The 19,923-nt window shown below is 37.4% G+C and overlaps 1 protein-coding gene and 1 long non-coding RNA gene across 2 annotated transcripts in view; both read left to right on the forward strand.

The window, feature by feature from the left end:
- nbas (NBAS subunit of NRZ tethering complex) overlaps positions 1 to 19,923 on the forward strand; it is a 168,395-nt gene that overhangs the window by 73,043 nt on the left and 75,429 nt on the right. Inside the window, exons 34-41 of the mRNA XM_088001963.1 lie at positions 784 to 897; positions 2,355 to 2,512; positions 3,727 to 3,810; positions 5,036 to 5,185; positions 5,608 to 5,721; positions 6,860 to 6,983; positions 10,491 to 10,567; positions 11,214 to 11,351. Coding sequence (XP_087858089.1) covers positions 784 to 897; positions 2,355 to 2,512; positions 3,727 to 3,810; positions 5,036 to 5,185; positions 5,608 to 5,721; positions 6,860 to 6,983; positions 10,491 to 10,567; positions 11,214 to 11,351 — 959 coding nt within the window. The remainder of the gene's footprint in view (positions 1 to 783; positions 898 to 2,354; positions 2,513 to 3,726; positions 3,811 to 5,035; positions 5,186 to 5,607; positions 5,722 to 6,859; positions 6,984 to 10,490; positions 10,568 to 11,213; positions 11,352 to 19,923) is intronic.
- On the forward strand, positions 11,361 to 13,543 carry LOC148153038 (uncharacterized). Its single transcript, XR_015761792.1, has 2 exons — positions 11,361 to 13,176; positions 13,323 to 13,543. It is a non-coding gene; the product is annotated as an uncharacterized LOC148153038 (long non-coding RNA).

A 19,923-nucleotide genomic window follows, 5' to 3' on the forward strand; every position in this document is an offset into this window, starting at 1 on the left:
ATCTTTTTTTGCCAAAGTGGTGGTGGCTTTCGTCTTCACCTCGAGCATCAACTGTTTCTAAGAGAGGGCAGAAGGCAACAGCTCTCTGTAGACTTGGATATTTGGACAAACTTGCTCTTTCCATATTTTCCTGCCAGGTCCTGGTCCTAAAATAAGAGTCACTAAAGGACACATTGCTTGTCCAGATGTGGTGTTGATGGGTTCCTCAGTCTTAGAATCAAATTCTTAGAAAGTTGAATTATTTAATGAAGGACAGAGATAAATCAACTCAAAATGAAAGGGAAACTCCAAAAAACACATTTAAATAGCTTTCACATAAGATTAATTACTGTAACTTCAAATACGTAAGATATAGAATATTGTGAAAAAGTTTGTTCTGCTGAGATGTAATGGAAACCCAGTGACTTGCTTTGATGGCAGCCCAACAATCTGTGAATATGCTTGGATACAACACACTGTGAACAACCGGCTTCTTTAGAAATTCTGTTTTGTGGCGTACTGTCCTGTGTCATTTTTAAAGACCCGCTAAGAATAAAATCTATCAAGGAAATTTACTGTCTATTTCAAACACAATCGTGGATAAGAAAGGAAATGTAGAATTTTTTTCCTCCTAATTTCTTATTAAATCTAAATCTAGGGTTAACGGTAAATGAAGTCAAGTCCTGAAAATTGAAGCTCACAAACTTTTTAATCAGACAAAATGTCAATAAGTTTTAAGAACATTTGAAATCCTCCCTATGTGTTGCATGTCTCAAGCAAAAACTTTTCCTTTGATGTGTTCAGGAGATGACGACAAGAGGCGAAAAGGCCAAGTGCTGACCTTGCTGGCGGAGCAAGCCCTCAAATGTCTGGACTTTAAAGCCTCTTACATCCACTGTCAGGACCTCATGGGTGCAGGTGTGTAGTTAAAAGAACTGTGAGCCAGTGTGCGTAGTTAAGGGGGAAAAAAATGTTTTCTCTGTGCAAGAGGATTATTCATTAAACATTACTTTCAAAGTGATTTCAGTCTGTTTAGTTTGTAAAAAATATCTCAAAGAGAGCTCTTTATAAACATTCAGTCAAATCAATTGAGGTTTTTATAGGTATAATTTATTGTGAGAAGGATGAATTATCTATAAATATGGCAAATGATGTAATGGTTTGCAAGAGTAAAGGAAGCAAATTTCCTCTTGGAATTTGCAAAAACAGAAATCATTGAGCTGTGGTTTAAAGCTCACAGGAATCTCACTGAGCCACATGAATAGTTTTAAAATGGGAGCTAGTTCAACTCTGGGTTATTTTGTGATGCAAATTTTGAAAAAAAATTTTTTTTTTTTTTTTTCATTTTAAAAGACAGAGGATTTAGTTGTCTTTACATCTTTATCCAGCTCTTTGCCCCTCGCGCTTACATAACATTTACTGCCTCATTTTTTCTATTTTCTGTGTTGTTGTATTTTATACCAATTGTTAATTAATGGCTAAGCAACCAAATAATATGTTGCTTATTCTTATTGTTTCTGTCTTTATCACCAGTATATTTTATTGTTTAAGTGCTTAGCCATTTGAAGTAAATGAATAAAAATATATATTTTTAAAATTAACACAGAAAATTATATCTGTACTTCCAAGCTGTTTTTTTTAAAAGAAATCTCAAGTGTGAATGGTACGGAGGACCAAAACCGACATAAGAAATAAAAGAAGAAATATATAAATAGAAAAAGAAATTGAGATATTTTTTCTTGCAGGGACAAGTCATTTTTCACTGGCAATAAAATTAAAAGTTGCTTGATTTATTTTTATGCTCAGGAGGGGAAAAAGAAAACAAAAAGAACCAAGTATTAGTTTGACCAAATGATAATCTGTTTGGTTCACAGAGAATGTCAATTCTTAGTAGCAGTGAAAACCATAATTTACCGAGGCATAGATTAATTAGAAAAACCGAGTCTTCTTATCCTTCTGACTAACGGGAAAAGAGATGATGAAAACCAATCACACGCTAAGTGTGTGTTTGAAAGCAGAGTGTTTGTATAGTTGTCATTCAAACAGCAACACTTTACCTTGACATAGTTCTCGTAAGAAGCTTTAGTGAGTAACAGACATACATACTATCTTTCAGTTGATTTTCATCCAGGTGAGATTAGTTTTAGACTTAAATAAGTATTTCTGTCCAATTGATGGTTTGTATAGCTGGGTAATTTTATTGTTTTTTTTCCCCTATTGTCAGAGATTAATTTATATACTTAATGCCGAATTTGCGTTATATCATAAAAAGTTAATCAAAATTTGAATGAAACTATAATATAGCCACCGTCTTACCTTGCTCGTTTTTTTTTAACTGTGGCTCTCGTCCTCTTTTCCCTCTTGTGTTTTCTCAGCTTACAGTCCTGCTTGGGAGGTGTGCAGTTTGCTCGGTCAGAGTGAGGGTTACAGAGACCTGGAGGCGCGACAAGAATTGTTAGCCTTTGCTTTGACGCACTGTCCCCCAGACAACATCCACGCCCTCCTTGCTGCCTCCAGTGACTTGCAAACTCAGGTTTGGACAATACGGCCTTTTTCCAAGTAAAAACTAGAATCAATTGCTATTCAGGATGCACAAAATGAGTCTTTTGAGTTTATTCCACAGCTCTTACCATACCTGTAAAAAAGCATTGCAAAAAAACAAAATACTAATTTTCCTTATTGATTTTATATTGTAGTACTTAAATACCCATCTTGTTAAAAAAAATAAATGTAACATACCCCATAACCATAAAGGTGTTTCATCTTTGAAATTTTTTCCTTTCAAAAGTTTTTTTTTTTTTTACAACTGCCTTTCTGAATTGTTTGTCCTGATTCTATTTTTAGGTTTGTAAGGAAAAGTGCATGCTCAGTTAGCTTCAGGATAGACACCTGTCTGGGCCGTTCAACAGCCTTCACACTCCCAAGAAAGTCTTTCATTGCTGAAGCTGAAAGTACAGATCTGTACACTTCAAAACTTCTCCTGTTACTTCAGCCAACAGTCACAACGTTGCACAGCAGTGACCCAGTTACATCGGCAGCCATATATTCTCATATTGTCACGTTGACTTGACTATATTTGACAGATGATGCCTATGTTTTCTTTCTCTGTGCTCCTTTCATCCAGCCAGACGTTAGTCAGTGTGTCAGCTGTCCATAGGATCTTGTTCAAAGCTTGGCAGATGTTTCTGCATATGCAAATCAGATCCAGTGTTTCTCCTCTTCACTTTTACTAATAGTTTGACTTCTGATGAAAAATTGTATGCATTTACATTCAGAAGGAGCAATTTTAGAAAAACACTTTTCCTCCTGAAACGTGTGTCTGGTTCACATAGATATTGCATTTTCTCTTTTTTCACACGTATTTCACAGATGAGTGATATAGGAGCGAAGACTATAAGATATAATGGACAAAGGATTAAGCTGTGTGCTGAACAGGAGAGCTGACTATAATGAAAACTACTCCCGAACCTACGTGAACACATTAATACGGCATTTGTCTAGTTGATCATAATTTATCCTCCTTTAACAAGTGTAGCACGTCTTTCCAAAGACGGGAATCAAGAAACATGTTAGACATTTTATTTTTTTTCCGCAAAAAAAAGAATTCTAACATTTCTTTTTTATGATACTCCTTTTCCTCACTGCAACTCAGAAATTGGTGTCATATACATACAAAGACAAAAAACCGTGTAACGTTAACTTCACGTTTCTTCAGTAATTGACTTCTGTTACTTGTTTGTCCTGCAGTTGTTGTACCAGGCTGTTAATTATCAAATGGAGCCTGCCAATACAGAGAGTGGACAAGAAGTAGCTAAGGCGGACTATCTCAAGGTTTGTGTCTTTTATTCATTTAATGTGCTTTGCCTTACGTGATTATATGATCCTTGTCTAAGCTGGTTGCCTGAGTATACCCAGGCAGGCTATACCTTAAACCTTTGGTTCTGTTTATGTGTTTCCCTACTGCTCCATATTTGATGACTTGTAAACTTAATGCTAAGGTCTGCTCAGTTCCCTTGGTTAATTTATGCCCTTTCTTCTCCTCTTCATCACTCCCTGCTTTATGATGCAGGGAGTGGGTGTTAATGTTTCATGACTTGAACTGCTTTTTGTGTGTATGGGAGCTCATCTGAAGCTGCCTGTTGTCATTTTATTGTTATATTAATGCCACCAGATCTCACTTGTGTATATTTAAGACCTCTAGATGTCTGTTTGCGTTATTACATCTGTGTCTGTATGTATTTGTTTTCTCTTGTTTTTCAATTCCTTGACTCGCAATCCCTTGCCAAATTAAATATGGAGGAAGGATGCAAAATAATTTGGATCCAGCCCACTTGCAGTGTAAGTGGGGTTTTGAGAACATGTGGGCATGACATGGAAATGCGAAACCTGACATACAATTTGATTGCATAGTTGCAAACACCATTCAATTTGAAAAGAACAACATCTTCTTTTAAAGAGGTGTCTTTGTTGCATTATTTTACATTCAGGATAGTTCAGAGAAGAGCTTTACTTTTCAATAATGCTGAAAATTTCCATTTCCAAAACAACCTGACCACATGTGAAGATGACATTGACAGGCTGTAAGTGTTTTGCAATAAGTGGCAATATGTCTTTTACATCGTTGTGGAGGAATTTCAGGTTGTTTAATTCAACCGTGTCAGACAGTGTTGGAGAATAAATAGCCTGTTAAAGGTCATGACATTCAGGAACTGGACATGTGTTGATTTTGAAATGTTTTATCTGACTTTATGTTGTCAGATATATTCTGTCTATTAATCAGTTTGGCCTGGGACATTTCTATTTTTATGCCATTTTTCTTTCAGTTTTTCACTTAATTCCACCTCCCATCTTAACAACATGTGACTAAAATCTCAACCTGCTGTGATTTTAGGTGTTGTTGCAATCAGTAACATTATGTAAAAAAAAAAAAAAAAAAAAAAAAAAAATCTTGTTCTGTCATGCAGGGTCATTCTTACTTAAGTCCTTCACATTGCATTAATTACACTGTTAAATCTTTGAAACATCTTTGGTTTCTCTTGTCGCTTCTTGGCTGCAGGCTGGCACATCTAGAGACCTCCTTCATAGGACTACAGCAAAGACCATGGAAGTGTTGACCACCACTGGACTGACAACCAAGGCAGTGCTGACAGCAGTCAGCGACCACCGTTGGGTGAAGGAGTCACTTAATTACCTCCGTCCACTGCAGGTACACACACATTACTAACCTAATGGGCCTGTATCATGAACAGTTTGGAGGTAAAGAAACACCATCGGTGTGAGGAACATGGAGAGTTATTTGATTCCTGAGGTTTCTCTCCTCTCTCCCACTCATTCTATGTTCATGCTCCCATTCAGACTTCATTAAAAACACCTAAAACCAAAGTCCATCTGTTGCATAATTAAGTGAAGCTCCTAAATATTTTATCATCTTGTGGTTAGTGGGCTGATAGGTGGTCACCAAGGTGGAGCACGATGCCATCTCTCAGGGGTGGCTGGGGGAGTATGGTCCCCACATGGCCACTGGTTTCTTAAGAAAGAGAATATGCAAGGATATGAGCTTTGACAGAGCGAGATGACTGTGCTGTGGGCATGTGGTAAAAGTTTAATCATGTTTTGATGGCTCCTCAGGGTCGTGGATCTGGAGCCACCAACCAGGAAGGGGTGGATGAAAACTCCAACCTGGAGCACCAGGGCTGCAGTGCCTTTTATCAGGAGCTCATTGAGGATCCCTATGTAGACCCGGTGAGTGGCTTGGACCTGTATTTGCCATGGACCATTATTTTCTGCTGCGGGCCGTCTTCTTAAATTGTAAAAAAAGGCCTGAGTAGACTCCTAACTGAGGGTGTTTAATTTGATTTTTCCCTCTCCTCATGACTTATACATTCCTTCACAAAACTGTGTCAAGACAAAATGAATATTGATTTCAGTCTAAGTAATTATAATGCCAAAAGCACTTTAGAAGCACTAACATCAGGGAAGCAGCATTTTTTAAGATGGGTATTATGTTAGTCAGCAAAATCCAAGATGACTTGAAAATAAAAAAGCTGAAATACACTGCATATATTAACCAGAAGAGGAAAAGTGAGTGGGAGAAAATCCATAAGAACAGAATGTTGAAATAAGGATTTATGTAGCAGAAAAGTGCCGGAGTAAAAAGTAAAAAAAAAAAGAATAGATTGACATTTATACTTAGAAAACAGTCGCCTTGGGTCATCTCTGTGCTTTTTACTCTCAAGACACAAATCATATGGATATGTAAAGGAGTGGACATAAGGCGAAACAGCAAAGGCCGATACATCTCCTCTCATGACACTTTAATAGGCCTCTCCAAATCCCTTCTTTCACTTCATCTCCACCGTTGATCCATCTTCCATCATCCATCTAACAATAATTGCTCCCTGCATCCATCTCTCTGTGCCTGATCAATAGGGTCATTTTTTTTAACATACAAGTTGCATTGAAGGATAGAAGAGATGAGGAAGAGGCTGATTGAAGGAGAAAGAGACAAATGCACCGAGACAGAAAGATGAATGGAGTGTTAAAGACAGACGGGGAAACGTTCAGTGTCGAAGCAGTGGCTCTGAGGCAAGTGGGAGGAGGAACTTCATTGTTCACAACTGAGACACTTGAGAAACAACTTGCCACACAGCAATCCTATAAAGATATCATAAGGCCTCTTGGTTGGAAATCTTTGTTTGGCTCCAACATTCATTTGTCTACTTCCATCTCTCATCTGTCTTAACTCCATGTGAATGAAGATGCTCAGTCATCTTAATCACATCTCTCTATTTTTTATCTTATTTTCTAGTCTACCCATCTGCAAGAATGTACTTGCTATAACCCTAAGTACTTCATCACTCTCCCCTCTTCTGTCTCTTAGAGTCAAGATGTTTACTCATCCTACAAAGAAATGCCGCAGGAAAACTTTGCTGAGGTTTTGCTGAGGACGGGGAAGTTAGCTGAGGCTAAAACAGAAGGAAAAACCTTGTTTCCTGCGACAGAAGGTAAGCATGAAGGAACACTTGGTGACGGAGATAAAAAAGGTGAAACTGCTGATTTTGTTGTGATAAACTTGTTTGACCATTAACTCCTTCCTTTTTCATGTAATTTCTTCCTTAGTCTAGAATGTCTGTATCTGATTAGTGACATCATTCTTGTTTATCCTGCCCAGCAGTTCTTCATTCTGAGTTTAAAGATCTTTATATTTTTATATGTGCATATTTATGCTTTCTTTATCTAATTAAGACGACATTCAACTTTGAATTGTGTAATGGCAAGGAGTTTTTGAAGATAACTTTGTCCTGTTTACTCAGATTTTCTCATAATTTAAGTTGGAAAAAGCTGTTAAAGCCAACATAGCCCTTCGTGGAAAGCATTTGCCCCCGGGTTGTGGAAACACTATCATTCAAAGTAATTATTCAGTTGTTGCCGATAACTGACACCAAGTCTTAAAAATTGCCCTGTAAGACTTTCTGGCCTCTTAATCATCTTTTGTTATAACTCAGCCTCATTAGAGGGTTTTAGAGTATGAACAGCCTACTTCAGACTTTGACTGTCCTTCCTTTTATTTTTGTTGTTTTTGAAGTTTTCAGAGATTTTTTTTTTCCGTCTCTGAACTCTCAGTTTGCAAATTTACGGTTCTTTGAGTGCCATATTTTGACACACATCCATCTATATTTCTTTCCACTCACAGTTAAGAATACTTTGAATCTCTATACCCAAGAGGTATGAACTCTTGGCTCAGCTATAGCTTAAGGTACTTTTCATGAATCTTGATGAGCTTAAATTTAAATCACATTGGTCCTAAATAGATCCTAAGCGCAACTTTGTGACATTTGCAGAATCTCTGGTTTTGAGAAGAAGATTTGTAGCTTGTGGGTAAACTGAGGCAGTATTGTTTAACTTGGACCATTTCTCAGTGCTTTGTCTCACAACTGAAGCGGTGTCATTTGCCAAGAGTACAGTGTTGTCAACCCCTTTTCCTCACACCCTGCCCTCCCTCACCTCATCCGTCTTGGCCACAGAGCCCATGTGTATCGGAGCTGGGGATAACATGGGAAGAATAGCCTCGTTCTGCTAATTAATGTATCCTCACGCGTCCCACGGCAACGGTAATTAATGACGGATCACTGCAGTGGTACCAGGGAGATAGCATCATGTCAAAACATCAAGGCCACGCCGTATGATGGATCACAGCTGCTCAACAAAATCAATGCAACAACAAAAGTAGAGAGCAAACATGTGTGTGTGTGCGCATAGTCATCTCTGGCCAAAGAGCATCGGTGCATCGGTATGCATCCACATATCTACCTTGCGCACACACAAACTTCCCCGTAACCAAAGTAAGGCTCTCTTATGGTTGCCTCTGCCATTCATATGCGTATCTGCCTCCCTAAAAGTCACCTTCCCTTCGGAGTTGCTTGCGAAGCGCGACGTGTTGTGAAAGAGAAAAGCCACTCCGGACGCCGTCGTCCCCCGATAACAAGCTTCGATTAATGACTGGCGTATCTGTCCGCCGCGCCGGCTGTCCTTAAAAACAGACTAGGATATGGCCTTTAAGAAAATAAATACACTGATTTTCCACCTGACCCCTGATAAGGTGGAGGTAATTAATGATGACAAGGGTGAACATTGACTCAGCGGCATTGAGGTGCCAGCGCAAGTGCTTAACGTGAACAGACACAAAGATGCACAGTTTACATTGAACTACACACGGAGCATTATGTGCTGCCACCGACTGGCCCTAATCACTTGTTTTTCCGCAATACGTGCCGCCATCCTGCTACCCATGTGCCACATTTAGCTGATGTAGAAATCCAAATTGATGTGTGCAACAAACTAGCCTTGTCGTATGCCCGCTTTCCTCCATGAGGTCTCTTTATCAGTGTCCCCCTTCATCTCGCTCTAAAGCAGAAATATCTCCTGCTTTAAAGTCAGGGCTATCTACTTTGGGAGAGTGTGTGTGTGTTTAAGTGCGTGTACGTGTTTACCCCTCTGGTAATTCCTGTCCCGATGGTATCTGTAACTTTAGAGAGGCGTGTAATCAGCTCATTCTGAGGTGTAGCTCATTGAAACCCAGGGGGTAGGAGAGGAGGGAAGAGAAAAAAAGAGTTAAGGGTGGAGGTGGGCTCACTTCCTAAGAGAGCTGTTATGGCTCTTTAAACTTCCTCCACCCCTGCTCACACACAGAGAAGTTTCAGCTGAACATATCAGCCATTGGATGCTTCTGTATGGGTGCACAGTGGTGTGCATTTTGTTCTTCAGAGCATGTGTCTTCCTTTACCCCTGAACCTGTCTCTCAGCCAGTGTCCATGCTCTGCTTTCTTCTGTCTGTTCCAGTTAGTCTGCTGCTCTTATCACGAGCACAGGCCTCTTCTTCTTTGTGGACTACAAAGTGATTTTGTCTGCTTCCCTCTGCTCACTCCCACCGTTTTCTGTGTGTTGGTGCGATTCAGTTAGTGAGTGATTAATTAAGTGTATTTGTGTGCTCAGAGTGGTGTGGGTTCATCTGCAGTGGTAAACCTGAAAAGTGTGTGTGATGTGTTTGTTTACTTTCTGATTTCGTCTTTGTCTTTTAGCCAGGCAGTGCACAAAAAACGAGTCAGTCTTTGTTTTCATTTTGACTTTGTAGAGCTGATAAATCCCATTTGCCAGGACTCGTTTGTACCGTTATGTACATTTAAGTGTTTCACTTCTAATTGAGCACCTGTTTTGTTGAGATCCTAATAAATGCAGTCAGTCAGTATTTGAATTGTCTTATTGAGGGTTCGGTGCAGTAACCTTTTGACCAAAAAAAGACTTCTGATCAACCTAATTCTGTAAAGATTTTAAACCCTAACCCTTATAAAATCTGATTTAATTATAAAAAATTTGAACATATGCATCATAAAAGGACCCTTTACCCTTTACGGATTCCTTATGTTTTTTTTTTCTTCATGTTTTAAAGTTTCAAATTATTAGAAACAAGACAATAGATTACCCAACTATAAACTATGTGTATTTGCCTCAATTTCATATCTTCTAAAATTTTTAGAAAGCATTCATCCCCTCATATCTGGTCTAAAACAAAGACGGCATTCGAGAAAATGAGCACCATCCCAAAAGTCGAATGAAGTGTTCATAGTGTGATGTGTTGAAGCCATTAATGGTTAAATCCAATAGTGATACAGTGGAATGACAGGCCATTCCAGCCTGGCAACCTTCCAGTGTGGCTGAATTACAACCTTGAAAAAATGAGTTGGTCAAATTTTCCGCAGTGATGTAAAAATTCATTGCCAGTTATTTCAAGTGCATAATTAGCACAATCAGCTAGGTTTTAGGGGCAGTAGGGCAGTTCAGAAGGAGAGAGGAGAGAATCCAAAATTTGACCAAAATGTTAAGGATGTTTCATATTTGCACTACATGCCTTCCCTTTTTTTTTTTTTTTTTTTTTTTTTTTGAAGGGCTAAGTTAGCGGTTCATTTAAAGTCTTTTCTTCTCCTTCTTTCCTTGCATCCCTCCATTCTATTCAGTTTTGCTGCAGCTGGCCAATGATGCATTTCCCAGAGACATGATGCTGGCTCTGTCCTACTTACTGGCCCTGCCTCAGGTATGCGCACACGGTCACACACATTACCTAGTGGCAATGGACATGCTTTTCTCTTTCAGTGCATTTGTACTTTTAACATTTCTGTGTTACCCATAAAGTGCATCCAAAGTAACAAACAGATCTTAATCAATAAAGACTAACATGAAATACAGAGACATGGTGCATGTTTGTGCCTTGCAAGTGTTTTTTACTCTTGATTTTTTTTTTTTTTTCGGTTTTGTTGCATTACATCCACAAACTTCAGCACTTTTTGTTGAAATATACCAACATGATGTAGCATACTGCTGAAAAATACATGATTTTTGAAGGTTTTTATTTTACATTAAAGCCTGTTACCAGTGTTGTACATATGTAATTTCCCTCATTGTGGCCCAAGTGTATCTTTACCAGCTTTGCAGATATAGAGGCCACAAGTTTTAATGCAATTTGGCTCAATTTGATTTAGCTATAGCTGCTTCTAAAAGATGAAAAACTTGTTTGGAAGAGAGTTCAGTGGTACTGTCATGTGTGAGGTATTTTAAAAGTGGGAATCAGATTATGGGACTAAATTTGATAATTTTTCTATACATTTTACAGTGAGGCTGGTAAAAATACCAAATGTTTTGACAGTTTTTTCCTTCTAACATATAGTCTCTAATACATGCAGGTGTTGGATGCCAACAAGTGTTTTGAGAAGCAGTGCCACTCTGCTCTGTCACTCCAGCTGGCTGCTTACTACTACTCCCTGCAGATCTACTCCCGCCTCGTGCCCTGCTTCAAGGACAAAAACCACACTCTCTATCAGGTTTGCATGTTCAGACGATGTTCAACGAACGGTGATAAAAGATGTTGGTATGTTAATCATTTAATGCCAGTAGCTGTATCAAAGTGAAAAAAGTCTTACATCGTCTTAATGTTTTAATGAGGGTTCCTTTCTTGTCAAAATGCTGTAGTTCTAAAACACTTGGTCCTTTTAAAGTATAAACACTAAAGTTCATTTTGATTTTGCAAACATAGTGGTGGAGTATGGAAAGCCATTTGCGCCAAAATTGAATAAATAAATAAATGGGTTAAATAAATAAAAAATGAGTAAAATAAATCAAAAAATGAAGTAAATGAGTGAAATAAATAAAAAATTTGTTAAATAAATAGTTTAGCTTTTTCATTAAACCAATTTTTAATTTATTTATTTTTCATATTATCAATTTCCCAATTTCTCTTTTTCATTTATCTATTTGTCATTTATCCCTTTATCCATTTACCCATTTTTCATTAATCTATTTTTCATTTGTCCATTTTTCATTTATCCCTTTATCTATTTACCCATTTTTCATTAATCTATTTTTTAATTTAACCATTTTTCCATTTCCTATTTCCATTAACCCGATTTGCTATTTCCCACTTTCATTAATCAATTTCTCATATATCCCTTTTCTTACTTACCCATTTTCTTTTATCTATTTTTCATTTACCCATTTTTCATTAATCTCTTTATCTATTTACCCATTTTTCATTAATCTATCTTTTAATTTAACCATTTTTCCATTTCCTTTTTCCATTAACCCGATTTTCCTATTTCCCACTTTCATTAATCAATTTCTCATATATCCCTTTTTTTATTTACCCATTTTCTTTTATCTATTTTCCATTTACCCATTTTTCATTAATCTCTTTATCTATTTACCCATTTTTCATTAATCTATCTTTTAATTTAACCATTTTTCCATTTCCTTTTTCCATTAACCCGATTTTCCTATTTCCCACTTTCATTAATCAATTTCTCATATATCCCTTTTTTTATTTACTCATTTTCTTTTATCTATTTTTCATTTACCCATTTTTCATTAATCTCTTTATCTATTTACCCATTTTTCATTAATCTATCTTTTAATTTAACCATTTTCCATTTCCTTTTTCCATTAACCCGATTTTCTATTTCCCACTTTCATTAATCAATTTCTCATATATCCCTTCTTTATGTACCCATTTTTCTTTAACCTATTTTTCATTTAACTTTTGTTTGAAAAACTTTTAATTTTCCCATTTTCCAATTTCCCTTATTCATTTAGTATTTCCTTATTTTCTTATTTATCACATTCTATTTTCCCCGCTAAACTTAGGGGGAAAAATAAATGCAAATGAGGAGTGGCACGTCATCAGGCTACAACTTCCCCAATTGGTTGGTTAGCGTCACACCTACTTTGCTTTCAAGAAAGATGGCGACCTACTAACGGGTTATCAATAAGCATAAGCTCATTAACTTCATTAGAAAATAGTGTTATTACTCCTGACTTTATTTTTGTGTGGCCGCTCAGACAGAACGTGTTTCAGCTGGCGGCTCTGATGGACTCAGAGCTTCACCGTCGGGGTTTTTTATAGTTTGGACGAAGCGGCCGCTGAAGTTGGCTTACGATTGAAGGTTCAGGACGCCTTCGTAGCTACCAGCTGTGGTCCAACTATAAGGAGCAGATTTTACTGTACATCGTAAGTGAACTGCAATATCCAGTGGCAGCTCTACGGAGCATCGAGCTGAAAGAATGACGGTGCCAAGCCTTGGAGATCTGCATCGGAGGCCATCTTTCAGACATGCACCGCTGCTGTCCGTCCAGGATCCTCCGGTTGCCCAGACGGTAAGCTAACGCTGATGTTTTCCAACTATAGTCATATTTGTAACCAAACTTGAGGCCAACAGGTGTACTTTTGATCGCCACCAGGTCAAAAGTACAGCTTGTTTTTGCAGCACATTCATTAATGTTTCTATCGTGTTTTTTTTCAGATGTTAAGCTGTCACAGCAGATCATCCTGCAGGCCTCTGGTCTCTGTTTCCAGTGGGCTCACAGCTTCAGGGTGACCAGAGACCTTCACCTTTCTGGAGCAGGAACACCCGGCCAAATGCACTGGTGACACATTTAATTTAAAAAATGTGGCTGTTCTTATAGCATTGATATGCAAGAACCATCTACTGTTTTTAATAATAAAAATATATATATTATGAAATCTGTGTTCCTTCTCATCTGTGTAGTTCTAATTTAATCAAATCTCATGTTTTCACATCCCAGAGACAATAAGATGGATAGTTTGTTTGTGGCTTTAACCCATTCATTCCAAATTTTTCCCAAACATGTAAATATGAAAATCCGATGTCATTGATAGCCCTTTGAACTAATCAGGGAAATAATTTTAAAAATTGTGGAAAAGTATGCAAAAAAAGTGTGTTTTATGTTCGGTCACAATTGTGACCGGTGGGATAATATGGTGTTCTAATACTAAGATGAGCTAAAAGTGCTTTTTCCAAATAGACATGATCATAATATGTGAACATTGTTTCTTTAAATCTTGCCACAGCATTACTTTAGTGCAACATTTGCTCTGTAAAGTACAAATTTGACTATCAATATATTCTAAACCAAGGTAAATTTGAGTGCTTGAGTGTTTATGCATAATTATATTGAACTTCAGTCAGTTGTAGTGTCATCACAGTAACATAGATCATAAAGATAACATCTACAGTAGAGGCTTTCATTTATATTTCTGAAAATTATGAACATTTGTCACACTGTCATAAAGTAAAACTCAATAGACTTAGTCCAGGGGTCTCCGTCTCCAGGATTTAGGGCCTGTGTCATGCATCTTTTCCATCCGCCTCTGCTTCAGCACACCTGAATCAGGTGATAAGCAGGACTCTGGAGAACTGGACTGCATACTGAAAGGGTGATCCATTTAATTCAGGTGTGTTGGACCAGGAACACACCTGAAAGTTGCAGGATACCGGACCCCAAGGCCTGGAATCAAAGGAGAGTAGTATGGCTCCTTCTCACCATTTGGTGACTTTGGTTTTCTTCAATTTTAGGTTATTTCATCTCTTTCTTACTTTCCATGTTCTTTCTTGAAGCACTCAGTGTGCAATAAAACCTTGAATTTCTCCAACGCATGGGTGGTGCAAAAGCAACAACTGGAACAACATCTCTGGAAATGACTCTTGCATTGACTGACCAGAAAGTGTCTTGGTTACATCTCGTCATAACTTGAAGAGAAGTGTCCATTTGAGATCTATTTCCATGACCTGCTGGCCTTATACCAAACCTTTGCATAAGATAATAAGCCATGATGAGCAAATCAGTTGTTCCTCCTACGACACATTTGTAAAATAATATCTGAAAGGTAAATGGCCTGTACTTGTGTAGTTCTTTATCAAGTCCAAATGACCTGAAAATGTTTTCACCACATTTAGTCATTCACCCATTCACACACACATTCACACACCGACAGCAGTAAGCTACTATATTGTAGCTACAGCTTGCCTGCCACAGTTTGACAGAAGTAAGGCAGTCATACACCGGCTCCTCCACCAGGGTCCTCTGAATACCACCGGCTGGCATGGTGGCTGAATTGTCCTCTTGATCAAGGTCACAACTACTGACACAAACAAAGTGGGGGTTCCAGCAGGCAACCCACCAGGTACAAGATAAACTCCAACCTCCTAGGCTACCGGCACCGTTTCAGGTGTGCTTTTGGTATGGACCATGTTGAGAACGAGAATCTCAATCGATGAATCATAATTTGTATTGACACACGGAGCATAAAATCAGCCAAGAAAAGCATTCAGACTTTACTTATTTTATTAACTTTCAGCGCTGAAAGGAGACGCTTTACCATTACATCCGAGAAGAGTTTCTAAAAAAGTCTGTGCAGCGTCTGAGGAAAAAGAGGAGGGCAGCTGATTATATGGACTGAAGACACTCCCTGAAATCACACCATGACTCTGTGGCCTGATAAGTTTCTGTTTCTCGTGAGAAATGGACCTTAGTGTCTAACAGAATCAAAAATGTAACTCTTTACTATGGGCCCTTTGTCTAACAGCGTGTGACTCTTTCTCGGCCTTGGTAAAGCATCTCAACAACCACCATCACTTCTTGGACCTGACCATGACATTGAACCTTGAGGGGGTTTGGTCATAAAGGTCTACACCTCTCATGTGCTCATTGATCTAGTTGACATCAGTCTCTATATAATTCTTCATCTTTGTTTCCATTAGGAAAATATTGTTGTTTTTCTAGTGGATCAGCAGTTTCTCATCTTGTGTTGGAACCTCATTTGGCTCCTCTTTAAAGGGTACATCAAAGAGACAGCTGTCCCTTCGTCATAAACTTTTGCAGGTGGTAACAGAGTACCACATGCCTGATGAAGGGTCAGATTATCCTCTTTTCCCATGAACTGATCATATGCATTCAAAATCAGGCATGGAAAATGGCCCATCTTCCCCTTATAGTCCATGTCTAAGCCATCACTATCAAAATCAGTAAGGGTTCCATTTTTCTCACAACTACATTGTTGTATGCTTTGTCTGGCTATAACAAAGTCCAACAAATCAAGAACCAAACTCAAAATTAATCTTAAAAAGGAAGAAGTTAGGAATTGGAAGAATATGGTATGTATTTAAATAAGTGGACCTATTGGTCAAACGTATTCTCCCACCTGTCACTATTATGACCGTCAACATGTTTACACATCCTGCTCACACACCTAACAAATTTTTATAAATGCAAAGGTGAATATCATAACTAGACACTTTAAAGATGATGTGCACCAAAAATCTTTGTTGTATGTTTATTTAAACATACATTGCTATCCTCTTCTTTGGGAGGTTTGTGGCACTCTTTTTCTCGCCGAGGTGCAACCAAGATTTAATCAGCTCTAGTCATGTGATAATTTAGTCTAAACATGTGATACTGCATAAGTATTATCCAAACACTAAACTTTGAATGTTTGCTGAACATTAACTGAAAATTTAATCAGCAAGCTTTTTAGAGTCCTTGAAAGTGAAACTTTTTGAAAACTCAAATGAAGTTTTAGGAGTACCGTTACCATGCTGAACTTTTTACTTTTACTCAGGTCATTTTATTATGAAGCATCACTATTCTTATTTAAACAAATTTTTTATTTTGTCTTTAAAAAACTAAAAATTCCGCTGAACTTTATATTTTGAGCCCTCTAATTGTGTAATTTTTTAAGATATGAAATAATTGATAACTTGATCAGTTACTCAGTACTTGTATACTTTTTACCAAATGCTTCTTTACTCATGTGTAATTTCTTATTCAGCTACTTTTTACTTAAACATGTAAGTAAGAGATAAACATGAGTAAAAACATGTTTGGAGTACAAATTATGGAACAGTAACCAAATGTTGAGGCACATATGTTGAACAAAAACAGGGAAACTAAGGTGGCCAAGTTATACATCCACAAAGAACTACTGAAATAAATAGTCATAATTACTTTATATGAATACGACATGTATGCATGTGGGCCACACTTGGCACATTTCAGGGATGTAACCAATAGGGACAGATTTTAGCAGGAGTTCAGCTTTTATCCATTCTGCATTCTGTACCCTCACTAAGGTCACTGTATTCAGGTAGTCTGTTTACAAACATCAGCGTTAATTTACCCCCACATTTTTTAAATTAAATGTGTCACCAGTGCATTTGGCCGGGTGTTCCTGCTCCAGAAAGGTGAAGGTCTCTGGTCACCCTGAAGCTGTGAGCCCACTGGAAACAGAGACCAGAGGCCTGCAGGATGGTCTGCTGTGACAGCTTAGCATCTGAAAAAAACACGATAGAAACATTAATGAATGTGCTGCAAAAACAAGCTGTACTTTTGACCTGGTGGCGATCAAAAGTACACCTGTTGGCCTCAAGTTTGGTTACAAATATGACTATAGTTGGAAAACATCAGCGTTAGCTTACCGTCTGGGCAACCGGAGGATCCTGGACGGACAGCAGCGGTGCATGTCTGAAAGATGGCCTCCGATGCAGATCTCCAAGGCTTGGCACCGTCATTCTTTCAGCTCGATGCTCCGTAGAGCTGCCACTGGATATTGCAGTTCACTTACGATGTACAGTAAAATCTGCTCCTTATAGTTGGACCACAGCTGGTAGCTACGAAGGCGTCCTGAACCTTCAATCGTAAGCCAACTTCAGCGGCCGCTTCGTCCAAACTATAAAAAACCCCGACGGTGAAGCTCTGAGTCCATCAGAGCCGCCAGCTGAAACACGTTCTGTCTGAGCGGCCACACAAAAATAAAGTCAGGAGTAATAACACTATTTTCTAATGAAGTTAATGAGCTTATGCTTATTGATAACCCGTTAGTAGGTCGCCATCTTTCTTGAAAGCAAAGTAGGTGTGACGCTAACCAACCAATTGGGGAAGTTGTAGCCTGATGACGTGCCACTCCTCATTTGCATTTATTTTTCCCCCTAAGTTTAGCGGGGAAAATAGAATGTGATAAATAAGAAAATAAGGAAATACTAAATGAATAAGGGAAATTGGAAAATGGGAAAATTAAAAGTTTTTCAAACAAAAGTTAAATGAAAAATAGGTTAAAGAAAAATGGGTACATAAAGAAGGGATATATGAGAAATTGATTAATGAAAGTGGGAAATAGAAAATCGGGTTAATGGAAAAAGGAAATGGAAAATGGTTAAATTAAAAGATAGATTAATGAAAAATGGGTAAATAGATAAAGAGATTAATGAAAAATGGGTAAATGAAAAATAGATAAAAGAAAATGAGTAAATAAAAAAAGGGATATATGAGAAATTGATTAATGAAAGTGGGAAATAGGAAAATCGGGTTAATGGAAAAAGGAAATGGAAAAATGGTTAAATTAAAAGATAGATTAATGAAAAATGGGTAAATAGATAAAGAGATTAATGAAAAATGGGTAAATGGAAAATAGATAAAAGAAAATGGGTAAATAAAAAAAGGGATATATGAGAAATTGATTAATGAAAGTGGGAAATAGGAAAATCGGGTTAATGGAAAAAGGAAATGGAAAAATGGTTAAATTAAAAGATAGATTAATGAAAAATGGGTAAATAGATAAAGAGATTAATGAAAAATGGGTAAATGAAAAATAGATAAAAGAAAATGGGTAAGTAAGAAAAGGGATATATGAGAAATTGATTAATGAAAGTGGGAAATAGCAAATCGGGTTAATGGAAATAGGAAATGGAAAAACGGTTAAATTAAAAATAGAAATGGAAAATGGGTAAATAGATAAAGGGATAAATGAAAAATGGACAAATGAAAAATAGATTAATGAAAAATGGGTAAATGGATAAAGGGATAAATGACAAATAGATAAATGAAAAAGAGAAATTGGGAAATTGATAATATGAAAAATAAATAAATTAAAAATTGGTTTAATGAAAAAGCTAAACTATTTATTTAACAAATTTTTTATTTATTTCACTCATTTACTTCATTTTTTGATTTATTTTACTCATTTTTTATTTATTTAACCCATTTATTTATTTATTCAATTTTGGCGCAAATGGCTTTCCATAGTGGAGAGCCCTGGCTTAAAATATGGAGCTTGGAAAAAGGATGGATCTATGACTGATGGCTAGAGAGATGGATGGGTGGTGACTGTATAGCTAGATGGGTGGATAAATGATCAATGAATGGATGACTGAATAACTAAAGAGAAAAATCGATTAACAAATGAATTGATGGATTAATAGCAGGTGTGCTGACTTGATGGATGGCTGAAAAAACAAACGCATGTACAAATGAGAGAATGGATGGTTGTGATGGCTGGCAGACAGACGGATGGATGGACAAATGGATGGATATGTGGCTTGGGGATGAAAACCTAGTGGGATCAGATGGGTAGTTGGATGCATCGATGACTAGATGAATAAATACATAGACTGATAGATGGAGTGAATGGTTGGATGAATGGTCCATCCATACATCCAGATGCATCCACGGACCAATCAATGGATGACTAAAAAGCCAGTGGAAGAAGTGGATGGATAACTAAAAACACAGATGGATGAGTAACAAGAGGGATGATTTGATGGTTACAGGGACAACTAAGTTAGCTGTCAACTAAATCACAGCTAATGTTGCCCAAATAAGGCTTATCTTAAACAAGCATTTGAATATTTCTCTTGTTGTGCTTCAAAGTATGCCCAGGAAAGGTCCTTTTAAACCAGTGTCATGTACTTTTAGCTATGTCGGTATGTAGTGTGATGAAGGACGGCTATGACGTCAGAACGCTTTCTCCTAAAATAGGAACATAGCACTAAACTGGAGCCTCTTGGTTCTGCCTGTAAAAGCGTGTCATCCACTAATTTCCGTTTTATTTAGATTTTTTTCTAAATTTGTTTTGTTTGTTATTGTTAGGACAAAATAGTTTTATTTTAATTGGAAAATTCAGGAAAAAAAGATAAATTTCTTTGATAGACATTATCTTTAAGATGAAACTTGAGTAAGTCAAGACTGACTGAGATACAAATACGACAGACGAGGAAAGGCGAGGACAGAAGAGTAGCACTTGAGTTGTTAGGGGTTGATTGGCACAGAATA

The sequence above is a fragment of the Poecilia mexicana genome, unplaced genomic scaffold (genome assembly GCF_051168715.1).
Source record: "Poecilia mexicana isolate PSO_F unplaced genomic scaffold, ASM5116871v1 scaffold_21, whole genome shotgun sequence".
NCBI lineage: Eukaryota > Metazoa > Chordata > Actinopteri > Cyprinodontiformes > Poeciliidae > Poecilia > Poecilia mexicana.